Genomic DNA, 10473 nt, shown 5'->3' on the forward strand with positions numbered 1-10473 from the left:
TTCTCTAATCGGTGTTGAAATACTACAATTCCCATCATGCCCTGATGGGAAACGCTCTATTGACGCTTCTCTCTAGAACTGGTGGCCTGCAAAACTACAATTCCCATCATGCCTGGACAGCCAAAGTAGTTTCGCAATAACTGGAGAGCCGCCATGTTGATTTTTATAGACCAGGGGTATCAAAAAGTGTCACTGTCATCATTTTTTTTTTGTTTTTTTTGCAAAAATCAATAGTCCAGGCCATTTTAGGAAACTTTGTAATTGGGTTTATTAGGCAAATATGGCATTATTTGCATTTAAAAAAACTTTCCCCAGGCCCCCCCTCCTCTCTCATTCACTGCTCATTATCAGAAAATCTTGACTCTTTTACATCAGTCGAGCCCGGTGTAACCTATGGAGAGGGGAGGGGGTAGGAGGGAGATTAGTCACCAGCAGAAAGCAGAGAACAAAGGATTACACAGTGGGAGCTGTATGAAAGCCGGTATTCAGAGGTCATAGAGGTCAGTGCTGACTTCAGAGCAGATAGCCGGTGATGTAGCTGTAAATTAACTCTTTGCTGTCCTGTTTTGATGCCTCATCTCCCTCCACCCCTCCCCTCTCCATAGAGAACCATGAAGACAGGGGGGAGAGCTTCAAACAGTTTTTTCATTATAAAAAAGCATTTTTCGGCTTATAAACCCAATTATAATCGCCTGTACTACACTTTAATAAAATAAGCTCCCTATACAAGGGTCCATTTGGCCCGAGCAGATCCTTCTGACCTCTGGCACCCAGCTTTCCCAGGAGCAGCTAGGCCCCCTGTATTAGGTGGGGTTGGCCCGTCAGTGACTGATTATCTCCCTCTTTTTCTCTTCCAGGCCGTAGCCGGATATTTTGACATGTTCTTCGAGAAGGATTGTCATACACCAGTAAGTACATGAGATTTGGTGTAAATGAGTTCTGCGGCTGGCGGGGCTGTGCTGCGCCCCCGGGCTGTGTGCGGATGAGGTGCATTTTGTCGTTGTAAGCATTTCATGTAATAAAGTAATGTAGCGTGATATTACAACTACTGCTCCCAATCTGTGTCATTAGGTGTCGTTCTCCACCGGCCCCACCTGCACCAAGACCCACTGGAAGCAGACGGTGTTCCTTCTGGAGAAGCCGGTGGCGGTCAGGGCAGGTAACGTCACCGCGCACGTCACATACTCCTCTCTGCTGCAGATCAGGGCACTGCTCCTTATTCATCAACTATAAATCACAGCCCACATAGGCATCATCCATGTATGACCTCTATTTCAGTAAGACCTGTCACCATCTCCTCCAGAAAGTATTGTAGGATTACAACTCTCCCAAAACTTTATATTATCACTAATGTGTCCCTTCCCCTATTCCTGCCTGTTATATTACACCCCAACCCCCTCCTTATACACAGGGCCGATTCAAGGGTTTCTGCCGCCTGAGGCAATACTGCCCCGAGTGATACTTAACAAAAATGACAGCAGGGGGGACATAATTCCGCCCCCTGCCGGACCGCAAATTCTGCCGCCTGAGGCAATACTGCCCCGAGTGATACTTAAAGAGTCACTGTCGTATTTTTTTTTTTTTTGCAGAAATCAATAGTCCAGGCAATTTTAAGAAACTTTGTAATTGGGTTTATTAGCCAAATCTGCCATTATCTGTATGTAAAAAGCCTTTTCCCAGGTCCCCCCCTCCTTCCTCTTTTTCATCCACTCCAAAAAATCTGAAAATTGTGACTTGTTGCAGGAGACGTCCCCTGTCTGTTCTAGGGAGAGGGGAGGGGGGAGGAGGAAGGAGGGAGTTAGCCGGCAGCAGAAAGCAGAGAACAGAGGATTACAGGTACGGAGCTGGGTGACAGCTGTAATCTGAGCTCAGACAGGTCACTGGTGATGGTCACAGGAGATATCCCGTGAGGGATTTGTAGATTAACTCTTTGTTGTCCTGTTTTGGTCTTTTCTTTAGCTCTCTCCATAGGAGAACAATGAAGACAGGAGGAGAGCTTCAAACTGCTTTTTAATGATAAAATTGCATTTTTCGGATAATAAACCCAATTACAAAGTTTCTTAAAATCGCCTGGACTATGGATTTCTGCAAAAAAAAATTTCACGACAGTGACACTTTAACAAAAATGACAGCAGGGGGGACATAATGCCGTCCCCTGCCGGACCGCAAATTCTGCCGCCTGAGGCGGAAGGCTCATTCTTCCTCATGGCAGAAGCGGGCCTGCTTATACATTGGGATCTATTCCTCATTCTTCCCTTTGCAATGTGATCTCTTTCTCCTCCTCAGAGCCTTATACATTGTGATTTCTTCCTCCTCATATCTCTATACATTTTGATCTCTTCTTCCTCCTCATATCTCTATACATTGGGATCTCTTCTTCCTTCTCATATCTCTATACATTGTGATCTCTTCCTCCTCCTCCTCAGATCTCTATACATTGTGATTTCTTCCTCCTCATATCTTTAATGATGCCCCCTTTATATCCTTATACATCATGATCTCTTCTTCCTCCTCTTCCTCATATCTCTATACATTATGATCTCCTCTTCTTCTTCATATCTCTATGCATTGTGATCTCTTCCTCATATCCTTATACATTGTGATCTTTCTCCTCCTCTCTATACATTATGATCTCTTCTTCCTCCTCCTCTTTCTATACATTGTGATCTCTTCCTCCTCCTATCTCTATGCATTGTGACCTCTTCCTCCTATCTTTATACATTATGCTGCCCCCTATATCATACATTGTCCCCTTTTATGTTATTCCCTTATATCCCCCATATATCCATCTGCATTGACTCTCACTGTTTGCCCAGTACCTCCTCCGTCTCTCTCTCTCACCGCTTCGGTCTTTCCCTCCTTTTTTCCGTCTGTCTCTGTTCGGCTCTCCCCCTCCTCTCTTTACTACCTGTCATTATGGCTGGTGTCGGGCACATCGGCCCAGTTTGTCTCTTTTCATTATTTGGGCCGTCCCTCTCCCTATATATATAACACCATGGAGGGGGGGGACTCGGCGGTAGATAAAGCGCTGGTGTCGAGCCTGCCTGTCACCGCCAGAGACGAGTGCTATACCTTCTGGAACTTTATAGACTATGCCGGGGGAAACATAATGTGTTCATTTCACATGTCGGCTCCGCATTGCAGTGCTAGCGATGCTCGGCACAGACTGTCCCCGCTCCATCCCTGATGATAGTACATTGCTTAGATGGTATCTGTCTGGAGAAACCTGCCCTGAATACTCACTCCTGATCACTACACCAGCCTCTAGCACTGCTGTCAATCACTGCTCTACAAGCCCTTATCCTTACAAGAATCCTACAGCGCCCCATAGACCTCAGTGCAGACCTTGGTTGCACTGTCTGGTCCATTGCAGAACTACAATTCCCATCATGCTCTGGCAGCCTTTATCATGATGGAAGTTGTAGTTAAGCCACATGTTGGGGAAGCTGCTGTAAAGGGTGCAGCTTGTAGCTCTGCGGACGTGATGGGCTCTGTATGCAGCCTATAGTTACCGGGAGTCCACTGTTTTGTCTTCTCGAGTGGCCATAGGAATCAGCTGGCTTCATTCTGTGGCTACACCAGCAGATTCTGGACTGATACTGTGTGACTATACTCACCCCCAGGACTCTCATTACAGAGGGTGTCCTCACCCCCAGGACTCTGGTTGCAGAGGGTGTCCTCACCCCCAGGACTCTGATTGCAGAGGGTGTCCTCACTCCAGGACTGTCATTACAGAGGGTGTCCTCACCCCCAGGACTCTGGTTGCAGAGGGCGTCCTCACTCCAGGACTGTCATTACAGAGGGTGTCCTCACCCCCAGGACTCTGGTTGCAGAGGGTGTCCTCACCCCCAGGACTCTGGTTGCAGAGGGCGTCCTCACCCCCAGGACTCTGGTTGCAGAGGGCGTCCTCACTCCAGGACTGTCATTACAGAGGGTGTCCTCACCCCCAGGACTCTGGTTGCAGAGGGCGTCCTCACTCCAGGACTGTCATTACAGAGGGTGTCCTCACCCCCAGGACTCTGGTTGCAGAGGGTGTCCTCACCCCCAGGACTCTGGTTGCAGAGGGCGTCCTCACCCCCAGGACTCTGGTTGCAGAGGGCGTCCTCACCCCCAGGACTCTGGTTGCAGAGGGCGTCCTCACCCCCAGGACTCTGGTTGCAGAGGGCGTCCTCACCCCCAGGACTCTGGTTGCAGAGGGCGTCCTCACCCCCAGGACTCTGGTTGCAGAGGGCGTCCTCACCCCCAGGACTCTGGTTGCAGAGGGCGTCCTCACCCCCAGGACTCTGGTTGCAGAGGGCGTCCTCACCCCCAGGACTCTGGTTGCAGAGGGCGTCCTCACCCCCAGGACTCTGGTTGCAGAGGGCGTCCTCACCCCCAGGACTCTGGTTGCAGAGGGCGTCCTCACCCCCAGGACTCTGGTTGCAGAGGGCGTCCTCACCCCCAGGACTCTGGTTGCAGAGGGCGTCCTCACCCCCAGGACTCTGGTTGCAGAGGGCGTCCTCACCCCCAGGACTCTGGTTGCAGAGGGCGTCCTCACCCCCAGGACTCTGGTTGCAGAGGGCGTCCTCACCCCCAGGACTCTGGTTGCAGAGGGCGTCCTCACCCCCAGGACTCTGGTTGCAGAGGGCGTCCTCACCTTAAAGTCTTACTACAACAAATATGATCTCACCCCCAGCACTGACTGCAGAGTATTGTACCCTCAGTATTCTGACTGGCGACATTCTTGCCCCCTGTTCTCTTACTGCAGAAATGGTTCTTCCTCCCAACATTGTGTTTGCAGAGGTTGTTCTTAAATATTTTCACAATACCCTGACCGTACAGGAAGAGGGTCCTCACACCCATACCCTGACCGTACAGGAGGGGGTTCCTCACACCCATCCCCTGACCGTACAGGAGGGGGGTCCTCACACCCATCCCCTGACCGTACAGGAGGGGGTTCCTCACACCCATCCCCTGACCGTACAGGAGGGGGTTCCTCACACCCATCCCCTGACCGTACAGGAGGGGGTTCCTCACACCCATCCCCTGACCGTACAGGAGGGGGTTCCTCACACCCATCCCCTGACCGTACAGGAGGGGGTTCCTCACACCCATCCCCTGACCGTACAGGAGGGGGGTCCTCACACCCATCCCCTGACCGTACAGGAGGGGGGGGGGGTCCTCACACCCATCCCCTGACCGTACAGGAGGGGGTTCCTCACACCCATCCCCTGACCGTACAGGAGGGGGTTCCTCACACCCATCCCCTGACCGTACAGGAGGGGGTTCCTCACACCCATCCCCTGACCGTACAGGAGGGGGTTCCTCACACCCATCCCCTGACCGTACAGGAGGGGGTTCCTCACACCCATCCCCTGACCGTACAGGAGGGGGTTCCTCACACTCATCCCCTGACCGTACAGGAGGGGGTTCCTCACACCCATCCCCTGACCGTACAGGAGGGGGTTCCTCACACTCATCCCCTGACCGTACAGGAGGGGGTTCCTCACACTCATCCCCTGACCGTACAGGAGGGGGTTCCTCACACCCATCCCATGACTGTAGAGGGGGGTCCTCACACCCATACTTTGACTGTAGGGGGGGGGGGGTCCTCACACACATACCCTGACTGTAGGGGAGGGGGGTCCTCACACCCATACCCTGACTGTAGGGGAGGGGGGTCCTCACACCCATACCCTGACTGTAGGGGAGGGGGGTCCTCACACCCATACCCTGTCTGTAGGGGAGGGGGGTCCTCGCACCCATACCCTGACTGCGGAGGGGGGTCCTCGCACCCATACCCTGACTGCGGAGGGGGGTCCTCACACCCATACCCTAACTGCGGAGGGGGGTCCTCACACCCATACCCTGACTGTGGGGGGGGGGGGGGGTCTTTATCTCAGTGGTTATCTCAGTGTTTATGTTGCTCTTACCCCTCTTAGTGGCGCCATTAAATCCCCTTAGTAGTATCATCACATCTCCCCACCCCCCAATAAGTAACATTGACCCTCTCCAGACTAGTAAAATATCCCTCTTACTCTTCCTCCTAGAGGCAGCATTTATTCCTCTCAGTACTAACATTCGCCTACCCAGTAGGACTAATCCGAGTCACCCCTCTTAGTAGTGAATGCCTACTCCCCCCCCCCCCCATAGTAACATTTGCCTACCCTCATAGTGGCAGCCCCTGACCCCCCCCCCCCCCCCCCCCAAAATATGAACCCTTACCTCCCCTCTTAGTGGCAGCTTCACCCCCCCCCCCCCCCCCCCCCATAGTAACATTCTCCTCCACCTTAGTGGCAGCTTCCCCCCCCCCCCCCCAATAACATTTTCCTCCCCTCTTAGTGGTAACATTGCTGCCCCCTTGTACTCCGCATGTACACTGTATCTGTAAGCTGATTGGCTGCTGAACGGCTGTAAGTTTGTTTGTTCTTGGAGGGATAAATCCCGGGACAGATGAGAGTAATAATGGGATTAGTCCCTCCTGATCCCTGGTGTCCCGGACGGGGTGATAAGGACTGGGCGAAATGGATCTATTCCTGGGAGACGTTCTTTGCAGCTCCGGGGCCGATGCAGCCGCTGAATACATCAGTCATCCCATATCTACATGACACTGATTAATTGTTGCGATCAGGCGGAGTGTTATAAAGCACCAAGCTCCGCTCAGCAGCAAGGAGAAGACTCCACAAAGCAGATTGAAGGTTCAGCCGCCGCTTCCAGCCAGCAAATTATACATTGATTACCTCTCCGGTAGCGTGCCGCCACTGACGGCTGAGAGGTAAGGGGACATGGAGCAACTTCCGGGCAGATCCCTCTGCTGGAAACTCCAATGTTACAGCCGGACGTAGGGCACATTTATTTACAGTATTATAAGATATCTGAACATAGGAGTCAGGTTATCACAATTAAAGGTTATGTCCATGTTTGCAAAAACTTCTTTGCTCCAGTGCATCCAAAATATCAAACTAAACAACTCTACAAATAACGCGAAATAAAAGAAATCGCTCCCGCCATTCTGTGCCCAAAGCTCCTTTGTAGATGTATGCGTCTCCATGGTAACAGACTACAAACAAACCTTGTGTAGTCTGATACTGCAATTGGGTCTTTACTCCGGTTTCCTCATCTTTTTATTTACCACTCCAGCCACTGGCATAGCTACCATAGAGACAAACCACGCAGCTGCTACAAGGCCCATGCAGCTGGCCAGCACTGGGCCCCCCGTCCAGACAGCCGCTGGCCTGCACTGAGCCCCCCGTCCAGACAGCCGCTGGCCTGCACAGGTGAGTACCCCCGCCCCACCCCCAGACAGCCGCTGGCCCGCATTGGGTACCCTACCTAGACAGCTGCCAGCCACACAGGCAAGTATCCTGCCCCACCCCCGGACAGCCGACTTCCCGCACAGGCCCCCCCGTCCAGACAGCTGATTTCCTGCACAAGCAACACCCCCCGCCCAGACAGCTGACTTCCTCACAGGCCCCCCACCCGGGACAGCCGTCAGCCCCCACCAGCCTTCCCCCCCCCCCCCCCCCTCTGGACAGCTGCCGTGACACACGGTTGGTGGAGTATACAGGATTCATGGGTCCCTATAAATCCTAGCTACACCCCTGTCTCCAGTAGGTAAAGAAGAGGAGGAGGTGGGAAGATAGCAGCAGCACAGGGTGTGCTTGTTGTCTGTTACCAGGGAGACACAGAGTTCTGCATAGCAACACATTGTGGCCGGATCAGACTACACAGGTTGTCCTTGTTGTCTGTTACCATGGAGACACAGAGTTCTGCATAGCAACACATTGTGGCCGGATCAGACTACACAGGTTGTCCTTGTTGTCTGTTACCATGGAGACATGGAGTTCTGCATAGGAGCTATAGACAGATTGTAGTAGATTTTCAAACAAGATTGTACATTTGCTTCTATTTATTACAGATGCATTGAACAATGGATAAGGGGTTGCATAAGTATATATACCGTATACCTTAGTTTAGTTTTGTCTGGTATACGTTCAGCAGATGGTTGTCAAGCGTTAGGCGCTCAATGAACGGTTGTATTACAGGTCGCTCTTTTCTCTCTGCAGACAAGACTCTGGACGGCAGGATAACCGTGCGCAAGAACAGGAAGGACCCCCGATCTCTCATTATAACATTGTCCTTAAGTGGGGTCACCCAGACCTACATGCTGCAGTGATGGCCGAGGCCATGGAAGATTCCAGCACTTACTTTCTTATTTTTTGTATCGGTTGGAATAAAGTCATTTGTCCTTTTGGTTGTTATTTATGATGTTACAAGAATTTATTGTCTTAAGGTTTTGGATATGTATTGAATACAGATACATGTACATACTTTATACCCACTGGTGGCAGATTCCTCCCTCAGTATAAAGTGTATACTGAGTCTCCACTCTGAATTTCACTGTCTGACCCCTTTGTTGTCAGAGAGAGAAGCTGCTGCCAGAGTTGACTGGCTGCGACTTACTCTTTCTTGTAGAGATTACAGGAACCTGCTGAAATGGTGGTCACCCAGACTGGAAGAAAAGTGGTGGGGAGGTATATGAAGTACCCAAATATATCAACAATGTTGGCTGATCACTAATCTAGGCTACATGTATCGCAGTTGCCTTTCCTGGTTCCCAGTACTCAGATACCCCTGGGACTTACAGTATGAAAAGCAGACAGCTGCAGGAAAAAAACATGCAAAATGCAGAAATAAGAATAAAAACAACAAACAATATAATTCAACAATAGGAAACAGGGACCAAAGATGGTTGAGATGGAACAAATTAATGATGATGATGTAACAAGATATAATGAGTGGGGAATAGTATAAAGGACTGATCTCAGCTCACTGCCTGCTGTTAGGGATTAGGATTCACACATTACAGATATCACTAGTCTTTACTGTCCCTGCAAATATCCCTATGGAAACACATTAGACAGAGCACTTCTCCGTTATCTGACTGGAAATAGTGGATAGCAGGAGGTGGAAGACTAGTGGACAGGCTGGTTCCCTCGGTTGGTAGTCGCACCTCTGGTTTACTTACCGCTCCATGCTAAACTGGAACAAGCAGTAAAGCAGAATCCACTACTTACCTCACTGATCTGCACTGGACCCTCTCCAACCTTATTTATGGACTTCATGCCTGTTCCCTATTGGCGGAGAGGAGCCCGAGGTAACTCGGCTGCTGATAGGACAGCACAAATGGGGAGACTTTTAGGAGGTGTATTATAGTCCCAGAGGCAGGGGAGGTGGCTGACAGAACATCAAGGACCGCAGCCGTTCCTGTTTGTCCCACTCCAATGGGGTAAATGCGAACAAGCGAACCTCCACCATTTGGCACAGGTCACAAAGTGATTCAGAAGAAATGGACGTTGGAGTGGTGTGTGGGTTTGTTGACCAAACAGTTCAGGGCGGATGGTCAATATGGGCTGATCCACAGCAATGGCCTCCGCTTGAAGTCCCGCCCATTCCATAGACTCGATGATATTTGCCAGCGGATTCCGTCTTCAAGGCGACATAATCTGGTGGCAAATATCACTGAGTCTATGGAATGGACGGGACTTCAAGCGGAGGCCTCCCGGTGGAATCCATGTGCCATATGGAAATGTTAAGGATGGGTTGCACAATTCTGGATACTACCATAATTTGCATGTTTATGCGTGTACCTTATGCTGCGTTTACACTTAACGATTATCGTTCGAATTTTCGCGATAACGATCGCATTTGAGCGATAATCGTTCAGTGTAAACACAACATATGATCAAGCGATGAGCGAAAAATCGTTCATTTTGATCTTTCAACATGTTCTCAAATCGTCGTTCATCGTTCGCTTAAAATACGCAGATCACTTAGTGTAAACAGTCTTTCAAAGATTCACCTTATGTAAAAGATGGGCTTAAGTGATCTTAAAAACGATCGCATTAACGATTTTTCTTATGATTTTTCTAACGATTTATTAGTCTAAACGCTGATCGTTATAAAAACCAAATCGTTGCTTCAAAATCGTTAAACGATCGATTGGGTGAATTATCGCTCCGTGTAAACGTAGCATAAGGGTGCCTTTACACAGACAGATTTATGTGACAGATTTTTGAAGCTAAAGCCTGGAATGGATTTGAAAAGAGGAGAAATCTCAGTCTTTCCTTTACGACCTGTTCTCTGTTTACAGTGCGTTCCCAGTTTTGGTTTCTAAAATCTTTCAGATAAATCTGGCTGTGTAAACGCACCCTAAGGTTGTGGAAGAAGGGGATGATATAGATTCAGTCCGTTACCTTCTATTGACAATGGCTGGGGCCGGCTTGGCACACGTTGTAGACGGCACATGTAGGATCCCATCACATATGGCGCTGACGGCTCCCATCATTAGAGCTGTCTCCCCGTGTTCATTAGCTCACAGTTCATGCTTGTCTGACTCTCGTCGCTCTCCTGCTGAGAACTAAACTGGATTTCCTACAAGTAACCTTAGGCTTTCATTATTATGCATCGTAATTAAACTCTTCTGTTCTTTCA

The 10473-nt window shown here is 50.2% G+C and overlaps 1 protein-coding gene across 1 annotated transcript in view; it reads left to right on the forward strand.

Annotated features, from left to right (window-relative positions):
- PRMT3 (protein arginine methyltransferase 3) overlaps positions 1 to 8240 on the forward strand; it is a 63004-nt gene extending 54764 nt beyond the window's left edge. Inside the window, exons 14-16 of the mRNA XM_069968051.1 lie at positions 858 to 908; positions 1072 to 1159; positions 8046 to 8240. Of these exons, the coding sequence (XP_069824152.1) occupies positions 858 to 908; positions 1072 to 1159; positions 8046 to 8155 (249 nt within the window). The 3' untranslated portion in view covers positions 8156 to 8240. The remainder of the gene's footprint in view (positions 1 to 857; positions 909 to 1071; positions 1160 to 8045) is intronic.
- The last annotated feature ends 2233 nt before the right edge of the window (positions 8241 to 10473 follow it).

This window comes from Dendropsophus ebraccatus, chromosome 4, assembly GCF_027789765.1.
Source record: "Dendropsophus ebraccatus isolate aDenEbr1 chromosome 4, aDenEbr1.pat, whole genome shotgun sequence".
NCBI classification, from domain to species: Eukaryota; Metazoa; Chordata; class Amphibia; order Anura; family Hylidae; genus Dendropsophus; species Dendropsophus ebraccatus.